Here is a 20004-nt window from a genome sequence, read left to right on the forward strand (position 1 = left end):
GGGTACTCCTAAACTTCTAGAAGTCTGAAAAGCTACGGTAATATATATTATGCACAATACTAGATCTGTGGATATGTGAAACATGCTATGTTGCCATGCTACAAAGGATGGATTTATGGAGAGGGGCAGTTACATTTTAAACATTTATTTCTTGGACTTTTTTCATTGAGAAAAATATGTTCAGAATGGTTATCCTGTGTAAAATTTCAGATAAACCCTCCCCTGCTGTCTACTATATGCACTTTGGCACTCTCCGTTTCTGTCACCTGCGTGAGTGGCTCTTGGAGTTGTGAATCAAAAGTCATTGCTGGCACGGCCACCAATACAACACGTTATGATATTACATTTTGCGTTCAGGGTCAAGAACTCAAACTTTTTAGTATACTTGCCCATCCTCACTGCTGTATACGAGAAAGCATTCCTTGCATCACCAGCCGCATGAAAACATGCTATGAAGATAAGTATAGTATTTATGGCCAATAACAAAGTACTGCAGAATTTTTCCTACCCTCACTGCTGCAGCACAAGCCAACGTTGACATAGCCAGCTTCCCAAACATATGCAATGGAAGCAGATGGCAACATTCAGCAGCAAGAGCTGCATTAAAAGGCAGGTTGAACACTAAGGTTGGGTATGACCATGCATGGCAGCATTGTTCACGACTCAGCCGAAAGCAGACAAGTGCACACTCATTCAGCATAAAACTGAGAGGTTTGTGCTATCCTCCAGAGAGCGCGATTAAAGTGCGGCCAGTAGCAGCACACTTTTATGCGAGTATAGCATGCAAACAACCCAATATCAATAACCTTGCTCAGGGATCTCATGCATGAACCTCTATCATTCTAGCAAAGAAGGATTTTTTTTTACAACCTCGTGAGCACATTTGACAGCTGTCCACTCAAAAATCATTATGCTCTCAAATAGAAAGTGTTGCAGAGTACCATTCAAATATAAGTCTCGTGCAAGCAAGCTGTACATGAAAGGCTTCCAGGGTAGCCATATACTAAAACATTTCAGGAAGCTTAAGTTTAAAGGGAGTACTTTACACATGCATTAAGGTGGGATAGTTTGTTCGGAAGCTTCATGAAATACACTGTGAGATCCAAGACACACAGCATTAAAAAGAGAAAGAAAAAGAAAGGAAGAAGAAAAAATAAAGTGCTTTCGGGCAATCGGTATGTGAAATCTCTCAATTTTTGAACGTTCCCCAAAGCTCTTATAAAATTTGACAAAATATTTTTGCAGAAATGACTAAAAAAACCTGAGCTACTGGTGACTATTGCATGCAATACTCAGTAAAGAATGCAGGGGCTACCGTTGATTTTATATGCGACTATTGTTGCGTATACCTTTATGCACTCGCTGTAGTTTCTACCGGCATCTTGCTTACACCTGCGATTTATTCGATCCCAACTTTACTTATTCATTGATCACACGCGCCCTTAGGTTATTCTAAACTCAAGGTAGACACGTGCGCCGAAGGAGATGGGTAAAATTCTTTCACAATACAGCCACTACCAGTGGCGTAGGCAGAAGTATTTTTCGGGGAGTGTTATACGCCGCTGGTAAAAAGAAAGAGACCCTGCGCTTAAACAATACCTTAGAGATTTTTCTTCTTTAATAAAGGCGTAGGGTTAGTTTTGTTCACTGCAATATCTATATAAAGATACGTATGCACACAGGATCCCGAGAACTTCATTCATAAAAAACATTTATTTTCTCACAAAAAACAACTCATACGGAAAAACGTGACTATTTACAATATTTTCACATCATATACTACAACACAAAAGCTTCTGCTCTACAACAAAGTCATCAACTGCAAACAAATGGCATTTGTCAAAACTTCTACCCCGTACATGCAAACCTGCGGGGGCCTGTGCCCATGCGGTAGCACGCTCCTTCGTTGGCTTTGAAACGCGCGCGCAATCGGCGCGGCGGCGAAACATCAGCATGACGGCAGCCCGGACAAGATGGCGCCGAGCTTGTTTCCGGCTTCACAAAATGTCACGTGACGGCCTCTCCTCTAATTTTCCTTCCTCCAAGTTTTGCCCCGACACACCAGAATTCATGATCTCCCAAGCAGCGCGGACAAAGCAGAAGGACGGACACTTAACCCACGAGACCACTCCGATGCGCGCTGTCAGTTGGTGAAGAAATCAAGAAGAACCTGTACAACTCTAGCTGACAGAGTTATTTGTTATCCAACCTTAGAAACACCACGAACCCACGTTTGTTCTGCTTTTACTACTCTTCATTTCTTTCAAGCGGCAGCTTTGAGGCCAAACTCGAAAGGTGCGTGAGCTGTGGCACGCCATGTCGGGTTCCCGAGATAAGCAAACTGCAACGCGTTTACTGGGGCGCGATTACGAGTCGCTCGAAATCGTCTCAATCGGAAAGTGTCTCAAAAAGTGTCTCATTTGCCCAGTTCCTATTGGTCGGTAGTGACCAGCGGCCATATTGTTTTTTTTGCGTCACCGGCCGACGTCATAAAACGGGCAGCAGAAGTGTTGACGTTGCTTACCTAATTATGCGAGCCGATTGAGACGATTTTTCGGGATTGGAACGAGTGGTCTCAAACCGCTTGAGACAGAAAATGGCGGTTGTTTACATGGCCGGTGGCCCCACGAGCAACGGTGTAAGAGGGTGCATGAAGACGGTTTTGACTTGCCGGACGAGCTGTTTTGACGTTTTGACATAGGAAGGAGCACAATGGCTGTGCGACGAACTCGCCGTTGAACTTGGAGGTGTGCGGGTGAGTGCGCGGTCAGTGGAGCGGCAAGTGCTGTGCGCGCCTTCGCCGCCGGTGGGTTTCAAGACACCGTCGGAAATGAAGTAAACGTCGGCGTAGCCCAACCGACTGTGAGCAAGTGTTTGCGGTGAGTTGCGGAGACCACTGTCAAAGTTAAGTCGCAGAAGGTGCGCGCTTTCCGGCGAGACCCCCAAGACAAGGCGGCGGCGAAGGAGGACTTCCTTCGCATAAACTTTTGCCACCGAAGTATCCCCGGCGGCGTCATCCGAACATCATCCGAACGGAACGGCAACAACACCAACACGAATGTCAAGTGCTTAACTCGAAGCGGGCGGCATGAGTTGGTTACGAGGCGTCGTGAGTGATTGTTGGCGCAGTGACCGGGCGCGTGCCGGCTCTTAATTCCCGCAGTGAGATTGCAAGCTCCCAGCAGCTGCACCGGTCTGCTCCCGTGTGTCGGCAGTTGCTGCAGTGTGATTATTCATGGTCGCCTGGTATTTTCTGAACAAAAATAAATAGAATCACGCATCGCCCCTGGAGCACATTTGTCATCGATAGCACTAGGTGAGTTCACACTGGCGAGTCGCGGAGGTCGCGCGACAGGCTTAAATCGATTTGTTACGCTCCCTCCCCGCTTTACATGTGCTTCGCAAACTGTAACTAATTGACCGAAATCGGTCGCCTAGAATACTAGCGCGTCGTTTGCAACTCGCCACTGTGAACTTGCCTTAAAGCTGCCTTCGCCGGTTTTCGAGCCAAGCGCTCTTTGCAAATTGATCTCGGCAGACCCGTAGCAATCACTGCCTTTAAAAAGATTTTTCCGCGCACTTAAGATGTCCGCACAGTACCTTGATTCTATGTAGTGTGTAAAAAAAAAAAGGACAGCCGTCATTCAGCTGATTTTTTTTCCGGCTGCCATGTTTAGATGGCTGGGTATGTGCGTGGAGGGATAAGGCTGAATCCATGGCTAAATCCTTTGAATCAGGCGGCAGCTCACGCCACCTAGCCGACGCTACCGACGCTTTTTCAGCGTCAGCGCACCCTTGCGGCAGCAAAAGTGACTGAAGAGCAAACTTAATTTCAAAATTGACGACGCTTCTTCTTTTGCTTCATGTCGTTGAGTTTGAAACATAGTTTGTTAGCGAAATAAAACATTCTTCAAATTATTAACGGCGTGTTTACAGCAAAACTTTCGCATACGGTCCCTTATTGCGCAACTAAATGCTTCCTGGGTGGAACCCTACTATTAGACACCACAACCTCGCTGCTAATTGGTCGAATCCGCGGTCAACGACTCGCGGTGTCGTCATTTTGACGTCAGAGTCTCAAAATTGAGACAAAAACTCGTAATCGCGTCCCTGTGCTCGCGTAAGAACGCAGCCACGAGAGAAACGAGGACTCCTTCGCTAGAAAGAGCGTTTACTCCCTCCGCCGATCAGACGCAGGCGAAATACGATTAAAATCGAACTGCGCTCCAGCTATCGTCAGTCCCCGCAAACATACCCAGAGCATTTTGCCTTGGCTGCAGCGGCCAACGCTCCGCTGCGCTGGGGTCAGTCCAAGCCACGCCGTCGAGCATAAAGGACATAGAGGAAAGAAAGAAATAATGGTGTGAAGCGTGCCGACGGCGGTACAAAAGGTATGAGGCATGCATAATTTGACATCTCCGAGGCATAATATATCCGAATCCAAATGATATTCCTGCGTTTTGTTGTTGCTGGACTGAGCCATCACGTCATCAAGCGATGCAACGCAGAGAAGCATGAGTAGGGGCGAAGGGGGTTATTTTTTTGGGTATGCATAATGGCTTCGTGGCCCTAATCTACATAAAAGTTAAATAAATGCAACAGTGGAGCGGTGATTGAGAGCTACACATACCAAAGAGAGGGCCCAATGCCAGTTGTAGTATCGTGGAACGTCCTTCTCGTCAGGGTCTGAATGAAGGGTTTTGCAGATTTTTCTGTGGGTCGGTAAATTTTGGGTGTGGTGACCGGCACCCATCGCCTCCCCTTGGCGCCCACACTGGCTTCCGGACCTGAGCCGGGCACGCGCACTTGGCGGACCGGACCGAGTCGGGTAGGTCAGAGCTTGCTCGGGCTCAGGCGGGCGTGGGGCCGGGCTCGGGCGTTATTGGAGATAAGGGCCGGCCAGAGAACAGAAGAGGCTGCTGAACTCGAGCCGGGCCGGGGCCAATCATTTCGGCCCGTGCAGTGCTCTAATACAGAGTAATAGTTCGTTAAATTGCCATCGTGTGCTGCCTTTCATATTGTTGACACCGGTACATGCATACTTTGCACTGTCGGAGGTTGTACTTGCAGGTTGTGAAAACTCGCATCAAACACCTTGTAAAGTGCGTTCTGTACGCTTTTCCCCTTTGTATGCGTCATTTTAATGTGTGGCGATATCAAAAAGTCCCATTCAAATGAAAGTTTGGAATGCTATGAAATCCCGGCCTATCAAGCTGGACTTGTTGTCCCAGCTCGGCCAGGACCCATTCTGAGCAGCAGCGGAAGTGTGAAATTGCTCACTTTGGAGGCATACGAAAAACATTCCACGCAGTTTACAAAATGGCGGACACGAACGGTAGCAAAGCAATGCTAAACATCACGATGATGCAAGAAAAATGGCCTGTTCCCGGAAAAACAGAAAATAAATTAAACCCCACGACCCAACGCATGCGCGACGTGCGAAGCTGTAACCCTTCTCGTCTTCTTTTCAAGAACTCACTGCGGCGGAAAGTTAAAGAAAACTTCGATGGTGCATCTTATCGAGGCGTTGTACCGTAATAAGGCAGGTTAGGGAACACACGAGTTAATCGCAGCTGAAGCCAAGAAGAGAACATATACATGGGAAGAGCATGTAATGAGGAGAGCAGGTAACCGATCGTCCATTTGTTGGTAATGGAGTACGTTCCAGCGTTCCTCATAGCCTGAGTCGCTTTGGGACAATAAACCCCATATAACCATAAAACCAAGTAGGTTCAAAGCTAGGGTAAACGTAGCAGCGGGTGACAGAAAGTGAGATAGAGGCGATTAGGAAATCTCTGTGATGGACTGGGCGCAAGACTGCAGGCTCATTAGAGATTGATGGGAGCTGTATTTGTGCTGCAGCGGACACCGCGCGAATGTGCATCGCTAGAACGCGCAGGCGCACTTTGTCCCTTCGTTACTCTGCGTCGGAAAGGGGCACACTCGAGCAAGTTGAGCGCGCACGTGATTTCCGAAGCTCAGCGATTCAGGAGAGGAAAAACGACCCTGCCCTGCCAAGCATGCTGCAGTCACCAGTGCTCGTTGTTGACCGATGCGCTGGGCCTCCGGAGGGCTTCTTGCTTACGAAGGCGGTTTCACCAAATCAGTTTTACCGAACGCTGCACTTTTACTAAAACTGAGTCCTTATACTGGTCGCCAACTTCTTCGTGTGCACCCCGCGGGTCACGAGTTTTGTATATGAATGTTTCACGCGCATGAAATTTCTCAGTGTACGACTTCCTACTTACGCAGATCGATTACACAGGGAACATATATGTGAGTAGATTCCGAAATTATGCCTCGTTTTGTTAGGTATATAAGCGAACAGTTTGTTAACTGGGCCAGGTAGGTTAGAACAGGGAAGCATTTAAGCAGCAAAAGTATGGAGAGAACATGCCGCATATGGAAACGCGCAAAAGCCGGGAAGTGGATGTACAGACACGAACGCGAAGAGTTTGATGAAGTGGGTGGGGGTCGAGAAATGAAACACGTTATGAATCGAATTTCGTTACTAGGTGAAAAATTCGGGAACATACTTTTGTGCCGTCGGCCGAGAAGAGCGCAACATTTCTTCTGAATGTGTAATATCCTACCGCGGAAGCCATTTTCCAACAGCCTTCACAGCTTCACGAAATACTTGCTTTCGCACACTGCGACTTGCGACAAAAGTTTGCCGCTGCTGCTCCTAAGTCATTGTTAAGCTCCGGCCTGTCTTTCATCGTTCCGTGAGGCCGAGCATGCGCATTCCAGGTTGTTTGAACATTACCGCCTACGCTGCGTGAAAAGTCGCGTGACCGGTTTTCAGCGCCAAAAACGTTTTGGGCGAAAGGTCAGGAGACCGATTGATTGTGTATGTAATTTTCTCCGAGCAGGAACAAAACAGTCAGAGGAAACCGAACGAAAAAGGTCAGACTGTTTACTTTCTGATCGCCCAGATCATTGGCTCTCTCTGTCTCTAGAATGGCCAAAGTGCGCTTGAATGGGAAATGAGGCGTTAGAAGCAGGACAGAGACTGAGCCCGCACCGTCGCCCTGGCTTCAACCCTGATCCCACTAACACCCCGCGGTCCGGAGAACCACCGCGCTTTTTGCCCTGGCTTTCTGCTAGGTTTGATCCCGGAGGAGTATTGTATGCCGGGCGGGTGGTTTGCTTATACATCTTTCAGCCCTGAGATGCGCCATCGAACTTGCGGCCGTTTTTCCCAAGACGACGGAACCCGGTATGCACTTCTTGTCTGAAAAACACGAATGCAGTGCGCCGCTCTGATTGGTGCACAAAAACACGCTAGTACAAAACCAGAGGTTGCGTATAGGTGACATATATGTGTTTTTGCGCTAGTAGGAACTATAGAAAAATTGAACGAGTTCCACAGAAAAAAGAAATTTCAGCTTCCATTTAACAGTGATGCTCTTAAATTGAATCTGGGTATACTCCGTCGAATTTTTAAAGCCGCATTGCTTTGGACATGCGAACTGTATGAACCACAATTTTTGTTTGTTTGTCAATTCCATTATTAGTAGGGATGTAGCCGTCGGTTAACAATGCGCTGGCAGTCCGTCCCACGTCGCGCATACAGCCCGAAGAGCAGAGAGCGAACAACTGCTCGGTGACCTCATCGTTGGAGTTCCGCCACGAAATGTTCTCGTTGTTGACTGTCTGCTGTGTAACTCCACTCAGGATAAGCAGTGGCTGGCTCCGTTTTATCTTTTGTTTGCACACAAACTTGACTAAGGCGTGTGTATGTGGAGAGGAAATGCAAGCGGTGCAAGCACGGGTGACGTAGCTGGCTCGCTTATCATGCCGGCGTTCTGCTCAGCCTTCGGCTGTACGAACACGTACAGTCAGGGACAAAAGTCTCCGGACCGCGTGTTCCTCTAACGAAGCCGATAGCTCTGCTATTAGTCGGCGGCTGGAGACCACACTTGTGGAGGCAAAAGGTAAATTTTTGTTCTATCATCTGCACAAGTGCGGTCTCCAGCCGCTGTCAAATAGTAGAGCTATAAGCTTCGTTTGAGGAACACGTGGTCCGGAGACTTGTCCCCGACTGTACGTCCGCGACAATGTCGTCTTCCAGTAATCTCTCCCCCCCCCCCCCTCCCCCAAAGAAAAGATAGCTGCGCAGTGAATCGTTGCTGGGAAGACGAACACCATCCAGCCCTTGAAAACAGCCGCGATCTTCTTGGATCACTTCTGTGGCGATGACTAGCATGAAAGCTTGTCTACAACGAGTGCAGCGCAGTGTCAATCCAGTCAACTTGGCGGCGGCCCGGCGCAGTACCGTCAGCCTTCTCTCTGGAAAGGTGTTTTGCCACCGCCACTATCGGGCAACTTCCGCGAAGTGCACTTCATCTCATTACGCGGGTGTTATTATTTCTCCTTCATCGGATTAGAACCGGAGTCGAGCCCGCAAACTCGCGCTAAAGAACACAGCCACCCAGCCTCCGCGGCAGATGATGTATTATTTGGTCGCATAGCCTTCAAAGTTGCTAATCGACCACAATATGGCCAAAAGAGAAATAAGGAGTGAAAAAAGGGAGCCGAGACGCGACTACCGTCGTCATTTTCGTCTTGCCTCTACCCGATCATCATCACCATCATCATCAGCCTGACCACGCCCACTGCAGGGCAAAGGCCTCTCCCATGTCTCTCCAATTAACCGTGCCCTTTGCCAGTTGCGGCCACCGTGTCCCCGCAAACTTCTTAATCTCATCCGCCCACCTAACTTTCTGCCGCCCCCTGCTACGCTTGCCTTCTCTTGGATGCCACTCCGTTACCCTTAAGGACGAGCGGTTATCTCGACTTCGCATTACACGCCCTGCCCAAGCATACCTCTTCCTCTTGGTTTCAACTAGGATGTCATTAACCCGCGTTCGATCCCTGACCCACTCCGCAACGCAGCGAGCTATGGAAAGAAAAATGATAGGTGTAACGTTAAGAGATCGGAAGCGGGCGGAGTGGGTGAGGGAGCAAAGGGTTCTACCCGGTACATGGAATGTTTTCAGGCCTCTAGGCATTCTCGTTGATTTTGTGACAGCAGTTTGTAGCTGCTTTCTAGCGTAAGCTTATTTACAGCCTTTAATTGCAGGCAAGGGCCATCAACTGCAGGCACAAGTCGACTTCATACACGCGGCACTTGTTGCGCCATACTTCAGCCGAGGTCGTGCCCCTGCTGCTGCTGCTGGCGTTTACTGCAGCGACTGGAGTACCTGGGGGTTCAAGAGTGTACAGAGGAGTTCCAAGCACCTCCGGGCATGAGGGAGGGAAGGGCGGCGTAGTGTAACCTCGATTCTAACATAGATGACGTTCGCGAACGTCACGCTAAGCCGCCAAAAGATGTACAGCGCACACGTGGAACACACCTCTTTATTTACAGCATGACGCGACATAGTGTTAGGTTTTCTTAGGTTTTCTCTGGAGTTATTTCAGTTCCAGTCGTTAGGATATGCATTTTTAGATCCTTTATCATACGCTAGCGTTTTGCACATGATTTATGGCATTGACCCGGCAATATTATCATCAAAGCAGAGGTTTCTAAGGTGTTCTTCATTATCTTTTCTTTCTTGCTCTTCCGATTAGGACCAATTCAGTTTTCCTTGTAAATATGCTTGGTGCCACCTTATCGACCACCCTTTATGAATACCATTGCACGTTTTTACCTGTGAGGACTACGGTTGCTGTACGTGGTGTTCTAGGCCAATAAACCCAAGCTTTTTCTTTATAAAAAAAAACATTACACAGACTAATTGAACGCAGGGCTGCAGGCAGGTACGTTGAGCAGGCCAGAATATTTTAGTACCCCTAACTTGGTAATGAGCTGAGGTGTATTAGCTAACTTTTTGATCGCAAACTTAGCCGTAAACTTTTGCAGCTACTGAGCCCATGACTGTGGGATCGAACCCCAGCTTTGGCGGCTGCATTTCAGTGGATGCGCAATGGAAAAAGTGGTAGGGTTTTAACGTCGCAAAAACTGAGTAGACATGCGTAAGCATGTGTTAGCCTGGTTGGCTGATGGTTGCTTTGCTGGCTTGGCGCCACGTCTGGCGACGATATTAAGACTCAGGTTAAGCTCTGATCGAAGTTAAGCTGATCTGATCTGTTGGCGTCGCAGGTGGAAGTTGATGAAGACGGCAGTGCGCAAGGCGCAGCGCGAGAGTGTCTTCAATTTTAACACGAGGAGTGATCGGCTGCGTCGATAGCATAGTGCTCTCGTACAGTGGTCAGCGAAGCCGATCTATTCTCGCCGCCGCGGGTCCTAAGCCGAGTCTCGGCAATATTAAGGTGAAAGCGTTTAATGCCTCATACTATCGTCCGTTAACAAAGCGTGTCACACGCGTTGAACTCCGGAACTAAAAAAGATAGAAGAAAAACAATGGTTGCTTCAGATAGAAGAGGAAAGAATGAACCTAGAAGCCAAGTTTGATGACTGTAGAGTAATGAGTTAATAAATTATAGGGAAAAATGTCGAAATTGCGTCGAAATAACGCGGACGTCGATATAGCCAAGGGAATGGTGTGACGTCATATCCACCGGAAGTCGTCACGGTATAGTAAAAATTGTCACAGAATGGGCGGCAAAACGTCGGATTTGAGTCAGATTACATGGGAAAATGTGTAATTAAGCGTAATTAACACTTAAGATCTCCGACAGATGTATAATTTTGGTATCAATATAGCCACGAGAACGGTGTGACGTCACATCCATCGGAAGTCGTCACGGGATAGTGTCCTCGGCTTCCGCCTCTCAACACTTCAGCTGCCAAAGTGTCCTCGCAGTTTTTTTTATTTTATTTCTGCATGGGCTGCTGCTGTGCAAGGCTTTGCCTAGGCCACCTTCAAGGTAAAGCTTAACACAAACTCGGTTGCCCGGTTAGGCCTCGTGAAGTAGCGCGTTCGCACTGAAACTCCCGCGTGCTATGCGTGGTATAGACTAATCCGTAGCCCTGCACTACGGCATCTATGTCACAGTCCTTTTGCAGCCTCGGCTCGTTCGACCCACCCCACATACCACATGCCGTACTTTCCAGTTGTGTTAATGTCATAGCGGTGTTACCTTTTTGCCTCATAATGAAATGCGCGAGATCTGAAAAATCGTAGCGTGAATACGCGCTTTCACTTCGCGGTGTTAGTACGTGCAAACATTTCCTGATTGAAGGAACTCTGTTGCACTAAGCCAGAATAAATAAACAGGCCACCGGTCGCGGCAATGCTTCCGAGCTAAGCGCGGGTACATCGTTTTCCTGTGATGGTGCAGCAGGAGCAATATTACGTACTTCAAATAATGGTCCATGAAACCCTGTATATCGGTGATAGGATTGGATTTATCAATGGTCATACCGAAACGAGACAGCTGATTTCAGAATCTCTCACACTAGCAGAAATGTATTTTGTGCGTCGCACGCAACAAAGTGCATTTGAGTTGGCATTTGAATACGTCCAGCCTTTGCAAGTGGTTAGCAGGCTTTGTGACCCAAAGTTAGGCCACTAACCCTTTTCAGTTAGTTGCATAAGATATGTCCTTCACGAGCACCGAAAGGGTCGACCTTCACCTTGTTCTGGGTGCGACAAAAAGACACAAAGACAATGACAACCGTACTCCACTCTTACTGTCTCGTTTAATCCGTAAAATTAACCTCTCAATTTATTAGACGAAAGCAAAGTAAAAATTCATCCGGATGGCCGCAACAGCAAGCTAGAGCAGGCCTAATGCCAAACTGAACTATAAATGAGAACGGGTACAGAGCAGGCATGAAAAGTATTACGGAAAAAAATTCTTGCAAAAAAAATTAATGTTGATCTCGTCGTGCTGAGTACATGCATAAGCATGAAATATTTTGCAGGAAACACGTACCGCATTCCAGCACGGCTCATATAGGTGGTGGGGGCCGGGTCCTACGGCTGCTGAATGCACACCCCCTTTCGCCTTCTTCTGTTCTTCGATCTATCTCTCTGGCTACGTTCATGGCTTGGGGAGTCCCTGCCTTTTTGAGCCGGACAATGAGCTCGGCTTACCTCGCTACTTTTGCTCCCTTATGTGCAACCACGTTCAGCCGCTTCCTTTGATCGTGAGTGCGCTCAGCGTCTCTTGCTGCATTCACAGTGAGAGGCACCGTAACGGTCGTCGACTCTTCAGCGGCCTCGGCTAACATTTATGGCGCAGAACCAGTGGATGAAAGATGAGTGGTTTGGCTTGGTTTATGGGGTTTCACGTTCCAAAGCGATTCGGGCTATTAGGCACGCCGTAGTGGAGGGATACGGATAATTTCGACCACCTGGGGGTTGTTTAGCATGCATGGACACCGCACAGTACACGTGCCTCTGGCATTTCGCCTTCATCAAAATGCCACGGCCGGGATCGAACCCTGGTCTTTCGGATGAAAGATGACGATAGGGACAACTTCCAACACACAACACGAGAGGCTAGGAGAAGAAACACGCGGCGCAAGAGGCGACGGTGATGGCCGAGTGGTGTAAGGCAACGGGACGCGAAGCTGCTCTTGTTTTTGACGCCGCTGGTTTCAATCGCGGCCAAGGCTGAGGCATGTAGAACTCTTTTTCACGGAGAAATGCGTTCTGCGGGCGCTTGTAAGCCAACGAAAGGATGTGATAGAACTACCTCGCCACATGTGCCACGCGTGTGGTGTATCAGGTCTATCTGGCATGCGAACTGCGAACTGGTTTGAATCGGCCAAATGAGCCAACGTATCAATGACAGGCAGGCTACGCCAACGCCGTACTTCCTTGAATGCCACTGGCGGAGTACACCTGCCTTCACATTGCCTTGACTGCAGATGATACCGCTTGACGTTTTAGCAATGTAAGCATTCATGGAAGTGGCTGGGGCCGAGAACAGCGCGATCTTCTAGAAGCATATTACATCAGGATGCATTACGTTGACTGGGGTCTTATATGCCGTCGGTAAAAAAAAAAGGAAAGAGAGCCTGCGCCCAAGGAGTATCTTAGTGATTTTTCTGCTTTAATAAAGCCAAAAGGTTAGTTGTTTCGTTCACTGTAATATCTACATAAATATACAAGTGCACACGGGGCTGCGAGGTCTTGATTCGTAAAGAACATTTCTTTCTCTCTCGCGCGCGCACACGCACACACACACACACACACCACACACACAAAACAGTGGTACAAAAAATCACGGATATTTACAATATTTCCACGTAATAAACAACAGCACAAAAGCGTCTGCTCTCCAACGATGTCACCAACTGCGAACGAATGGCATCTGTCAAAACTATCCTATGCCTGTGAACCTGTGCCCGGCCGCAGAGGCGATTTAAAAAGAAAAAAAAAGAACTTTTTATTTTCGCGATGGTTTATGATCATTTGAGGGCAATGCAAATGATTAAAAAGTAGGCTGACGTGAATAGGTACGTTTAATTGGGTGAACTCTGCCTACAGTTCAAAAGAATTCCTTTTAATCAATTAAAACGAGTGCCATGCGTCGTGCGATGGCGAAGAAGAGTGACCCTTTTCTGCAGTAATTTCCGCTTACAGAGCCACTACAGCGTACATCAATCTTTTCGAGAATCAACAACAGAGAATGCAAATGTACCAAAATAATTACGGAAACACAATAATGAAAGCTTACTTGAAATTCAACGCGGAACTGTCGGACGAGGAAAAAGAGCGCTGTTAAAATATGGTCGCGGCAATGCATAAAACTTTTGTGAGTTCGTCTACTAGCTGAACATTACGCAAAATCGTCCGTTCACCTCCGCATCTTAATGCACATAAAGCAGGAAAGGAGTCTGTGCTCGCTTTCAGGCTGCATATTCAACCGAAGCCGCCGGCGTTCGACGCAAAGAAGTGCACACCCCAGCAACCGCTCTTGCGACGTTGTAGCTCCGAGATCAGACTTGAGTCTTCGGAGCGCTGAAAACAATCGTTCGGCTTAGGCAGTGCTGACGGGTAAAGTGGGCAGACTCCGCAGTGAACGGTGGATATTTGAATACGAAGCCTTCGGGCAAACTGAAGCCGCCTGTACCGCGGAGACGGGCTGAACATCGCTGTTCTTCGATTTTTTTTCCAGATAAAAAAATCTCCAGACTGCTCATTAAAAGAAATAAACGCCCTGTAGAGTGTGGCATTATTTTCTAGGTCGACGTCTTGTTCCGCTCGGGCGATCTTTTGGGGTAGCAGTGCAGGAATAAATTAAATGGTGCTCTCTTGCTTTTGTATCCGCTCCGAAAGCTGCGCGCGGAAGTGGTCGAGGAAGGGGAGGAATACACACAGCCTAAAGTACTCCTCCACAATGCTCAGTAAATTTCTTGGAGGAAGGAAAATTGAGAGGAGAGGCCGTCACGTGACATTTTGTGAAGCCGGAAATAAGCTCGGCGCCATCTTACTCCGGCGGGCTTTTCTGTTTACATTTCGCCGCCGCGCCTTTGCGCGCGCGTTTCAAATCCAACGAAGGAGCGTGCTACCGCATGGGAACAGACCCCCGCGCGAGTGCCGCTTGGCTGCTTGCCAGTTTAGGGTGCCCTATGCTGGTGTCCGTCAGCGGAAAAGTCAATAAAGCGGAAATACCCGTGTGAGACAGGCGGCTACTTCCAGTTACTGCGTCGTATTCGTGCTGTCTCCCACTGCTTGGCTCTGGGCACAATTAGTAGCAGCCGGGAAAAATGCTTGTCTCAACTCCTGCAAGCGCGGGAAGTGGCCTTCGCTTTCAGTTACTGCGGTGACCCATCTTGACATGCAGTACCCGTCGCCACTTTTGGCTACGTTTTTTTTTTCTGACGGCGGAGATTATAAGCTTCCCTGGCATTGGCGTAGCCAGAAATTTTGTTTGGGGTGGGGCTCGAGTTGCAGCGCGGCCTCCTCATAGAATTTGCGGAGGGATCAAACGCAAAAATAATAACTGCATTGCCATTGAGAATGCCATTGTGCATTCGATAAAGCTCACTGTCTAGAACAGTGAAATATGTATTCTTTAAAATAAAAGAATGTATATTTGTATGTCTTAAAAATCGTGTTAACTGATACCAATGCTCCCATGTTTTTGCGTATTTACTAAGTAAACAAAATATCACGCGAAGTCTACAACTGCATCAGTCCGAAACCAGCAAAGCAGTGCATGCCACTGATATGAAAAATGTGAAATGAGCCGTGAAATGAGCTAGTAGCTCAGACAAATATTTTAATGAATCTTTGTCACTCAAGTGTGCACGTGTCTGCTTTCGATTCAGCAGTGAACAATGCTTCCATGTATGACCACACCCCACCTTAGAGTTCAACCTGCCTTTTATTGCAGCTCTTGTCGCTGAATGTTGTAATCTGCCTCCATTGCGTATGTTTTGGAAGCTGGCAGTGTCAACAGTGCCTTCTGTTGCAGCAGTGAGGATTAGAAAAATTCTGCAGTATTTTTTTGTTGGTGTTGAATACCATACTTATCTTCATTGCATGTTTTCGTGCGGCTGGCCATGCAAGGAATGCTTTCTCATACAGCAGTGAGGATGGGCAAATATACTAATAAGTTTGAGTTCTTGACCCTGAACACAAAATGTAGTATCATAACGTGTTGTAATGGTGGCCGTGCCAACAATGACTTTTGATTCACAACTCCAAAAGCCATTCATAGAGGCGACAGAAGCGGAGAGGGCCAAAGTGCATATAGTAGACGGCAGGGGAGGATTTATGGATGTGGGGGGGAGGGGGGGGAGGGGCGTCGCTTCCCTCCAAAAGACTGAAATTTTACATAGGACAACCATTCTGGACACCTTTTTCTCAATTAAAAAATTTCAGAAAATATACGTGTAAAATGTGACTGCCCCCTCCGTAAATCCACCCTTTGTAGCATGGCAACATCGCATATGTTCCACATCCACAGATCTAGTATTGTGCATAATATATATGACCGTAGCTTTTCAGACTTCTAGAAGTTTAGGAGTCCCCAGTGGCTGCAGTATAAGTTTCATGGTGTTGTGCCTCATTTCAATGCTGTGTTTCATATTTAATGTGCAGAGCTGCAGCTGTACGCTCCGCTTTTCTCTACTTGGTGAAATACTAGCTGGTAATGTCACTGCATAGTAGCACACTTTACTTGTGATTGACAATACAGGCAATGAAAGTCGATCTGTTGTACGTAATGAATGCATCAAATTATTTTTCTTCAACATAACCACAGGCCCTTTTGCTGGGCTAGTTGGTTTGACATTATGTTCAGGAAAGTAAAAACAGCCTAAATTTTACACAAACCACACAGAAAGATGGACAGGACGGGCGCTGTCCGTCTTTCTGTGTGGTTTGTGTAAAATTTAGCGCTGTTTTTACTTTCCTGAACACAATAACCACCACAGGCATCAATGAAATTCAGCGCACATGCGGATCCTCATTTCACCACGTACTTTTTACGACAAATAACAATATCACAGGACATGGGCACAATAAACACATGTGAGAAAAGGCCTCCAAATTCAGTTAGAGCTTCGCCTTTTTCGCACTTCTTGACCATGACATCAGCTAGAAAAGCAATAATTGCAAACCTGCTACAGGAAACCGGTCTAAACATAGCGCGTGACCAAAAGCACAGAATTGGCCACGATATTGATACATGCATTCGAAGAGACAGAAGTAGTGCATGCACTAGAAGAGAAAGAAGTTGGTTGGCTCTCGCTCGCGCGCTCGGACCACTGAGGGACCGCCGCAGTTTTTCGTGCTCCGGTGTTCGATTTCGCGTTGCACGCTACAATATGAACGAATACACTTGAGCCCGGCACGTCCCAGAGGCAAATAGCTCGCTAGACGCTTCAAACGTTACACGCTTCAAACGGGCATGTAACAAAGATTCTGTATACTAAGAGCAAAGCGAGCGCAGCTGCTTCCTTTACAATATCGCTCTCCGCCCATGTCATGGCCCCCGCTGCTCAAACAAGCGCAATCATCGAAAGACGAAAATGGCAGTTATACCGACGTCACTGACAATCGCTGGAGCGTTGCAAGAACACGCATAGGTAGCCACGAGGTTTCACTGCCGATGTAAACGGGAGCGCGAATGGCACACACACTGCACGTACAGGACGCGAAACGTCCGCACAATGCGCCGACGCCCGCTCTAGCGCACGCCGTACTGAATCACTGGTGAACGAACAGCGCGAATGCAGCGGCGGTCTCCCGACGGCTCCGAGCAGTGACGCAGTAGACGAAATACCCGTGCGATCGTGGTCGCCGAGCACGTTGAAATGAATGCACGCAACAACGAGAGTTTTGCAGCGAATTCCACCTGAGATATGAGTGAACGGCGCCAACGTCAGCCTGTGAACACGATCAAAAACAAACTCGAGCAGTTGAGGAAAGCACGCCTACGCCGCACCTCAAATGCTACGCCGCGGCCGTCTGCTATCGCCCGGTTTATAAACAGCAACTACGACGCCGTTGCTAAGCTGCCGGAGTAAGATGGCCTCCCAATCGAGAAAAAACCACGTGATTTCCTCCACACTTTTCTCCCAGGGTGCTGTGTGGAAAGGGCCTCTCCTCTTTTCTTCTTTCCTCCATGGTAAATTTCAAGGGGTGCTCTGACACCATACCCCCCCCCCCCTCTGGCTACGCCCCTGCTATTTGTTGCTGGAGTTATCTATATGTCTGATATCTGCATAGAGATAACTAAGGTTGTATCTAGGTATATGTATAATATAAACCTCACTTTGTAAACTTTATCAGGAATTTGGGACAGCGCACAACGAGCGCGTTATCTTGGGTTCAGTTATTATTGTATAAATGTAGTTTTGTTCCAGTATGCATATATAATGTTTGGTTTATTGGGGTTTAACGTCCCAAAGCGACTCAAGGTATGAGGGGCGCCGTAGTGGAGGGCTCCGGAAATTTCAGCCACCTGTGGTTCTTTCACGTGCACTGACATCGCACCGTATACGGGCCTCTAGAATTTCGCCTCCATCGAAATTCGGCCGCCACGGCCGGGATCGAACCTGCGTCTTTCGGGCCAGCAGCCCAGCGCCGTAACCACTGAGGCACACTTTAGGCCAACAAAGTGCCACCGTGAATTTTTTATACCAGGAGGGCATGAAGAACAGGAGGTGCATAGGCAAAACACAGGCAAACAAAAGAAACAGTCCTGACAGAACAAGGATTAGTGCATGTTCAAGATATTCGAGCTATTTTGAGTGTAGCGCAATCGACGTGACGTTGACGCATTACTCGCAGCTCTCATTAATCACGAACGCTTCAAAACTTTTCCTAGCCATTTGCTTCCGGTACTTCTTCAAGACTCGACGAGGTTCAAGTCTTGGGGTGCGTCACACTTCACGGCTACCACTATCAAGCTAGAAAGCGATCCTTTTAGCAAGTAGCGTGCTTCCTTAACTGGTCATGGTTACATCGCCCCAGCTCATGGCAAGGAGGGCTCACAATTTGGGTACGGCAGTCAGTGAAGCGACGGGAAGGGATCTTATCGCAAGTTTCCTTGCGGGCACTTCCTGTTTTACTTACCTACAAAGCCCAGAGTTTTCTAGGAGCTTACAACTTTACTGTCACTTAAGCTTTATGCATAACCTAGGAGAGACTGTGCACGTATGGAGTGACTGCCGTTAGAGATTTCAGTGTTCCAGATTACTTGCGGTTACCTTTTCTTCCCTCTTTAATTTGCCGGGGTTACACAGTCGGCTATGCTTGTCAAAGCGCGCTCAGAAAAAGCAGCTTCCTTAACTCTGGCAATATCCACCGTATACAGCCATTTTTGGTCAAGAAGTGACACGTTTTTTTTATTTTTAATGATGCTTCCAGCCCCGCCTTAGCTGTGCCTTTTTTGATGGACTTGAGTGAGCCTAATGATGTGAAAGAAGATATCATGAAGGGTGTCTTTGAAAAAAACTCTCGAAAAGGTCTAGAAGAAAGTTTGTCGTTAACAATCACTTGAAACGACGACTGCACACCTTTTAAAACTGAGCACAATACATTCAAAATGCTGTCTACGGTCGGTTGCGCGTCTGCAGATGCAAAAGCAAAGTTAAATGTTTGTTTCCTACAGAGGTCTACTGCTCAGCGTTGCATAATTGCGTACTGTGAGCATGGCCCGATGACTCTATTTGTTCTTACGGGGCACTGCGAAAACCCCGCAGCTTAACAGCTGCAGACAGATGCCACCCGCCCTACCCGGCGTTTAGCGTTGCGAAGCCGATGAGGCTGTCACAAGCGGCGCATGCATTCGCTACCGCAGTGCCATCTAGAAACTGAGGATACGACTTCTTTCTCTGCTTTCAGACGCCCTGGTGTGTGTCCCCAAGCCGGCAAGCGCCCTCGAGGACCTCGATTACAGGCAGGTTCGTGCTCAATCACTTTCTCCAAAGGGGAGCAACAAGCGTGAAATGTTGACAAAGACGCGTTCTGCAGCTAGCAGCTTTCCTTGTCAAAGTTCCTGGCCGAACTGATATCTCTAGACCGATCCTTGGTTGTAGCCTGTGGTGCGGCAGGAAGGTAGTCCAAGTAGAGGTCTCATGCGCACGAAGTGATGGAAAAGCCGAAGCTCCGATATAACAGAGGAGGCGTGAGTCGGACGGGTACCAGACAAGGATGAGCGCTGCGAATGTACGTTCATAAACGAGAATTGGGTTTAAATGTATTTTCGGGGCAATTGTGCCTGCAGCACCTTCGTCCATCTGTCTTCACGTCTTGCTGTACCATTTAGCGCGATTTCTTCAGTATGAAACAACAACTAGACCCCCTCTCTTGCCTTGTGCCTGAAACCAATGAGATCCATTTGGAGGAACAAGATTTGTATAAAAAAAAAACGTTGCGCCTCTTTTCGCACTAGTTGTGAGATATGTAGTCTGCCTCGCTATAACGAAATGGCTGTATCGAAATAATAGATATAAAAAAGAAAAATGTATTCCTCTTGGAAGTTCCCACTGAAGACCATGCATTTAATATCCCGTTTTTAAAAAGTAAATTTTTACGACGGGATATAGCGAACCCTATGTGAACTTTATTGGCTATTCCGCACAAAGTATATAGATTTGTCACGGTGCGAAACGGTTCCGTGGCC

The 20004-nt window shown here is 47.8% G+C and overlaps 1 protein-coding gene across 8 annotated transcripts in view; it reads left to right on the forward strand.

The window, feature by feature from the left end:
* Positions 1-20004, forward strand: part of LOC149357153 (papilin-like) — a 179077-nt gene that overhangs the window by 15833 nt on the left and 143240 nt on the right. For all 8 annotated transcript variants that reach the window (XM_089584449.1, XM_089584453.1, XM_089584451.1 and 5 more), the window contains exon 2: positions 19224-19282. In XM_089584449.1, coding sequence (XP_089440575.1) covers positions 19224-19282 — 59 coding nt within the window. The remainder of the gene's footprint in view (positions 1-19223; positions 19283-20004) is intronic.

This window comes from Amblyomma mixtum, chromosome 3 (genome assembly GCF_055824585.1).
Source record: "Amblyomma mixtum isolate Tamu chromosome 3, ASM5582458v1, whole genome shotgun sequence".
Classification (NCBI taxonomy): Eukaryota; Metazoa; Arthropoda; class Arachnida; order Ixodida; family Ixodidae; genus Amblyomma; species Amblyomma mixtum.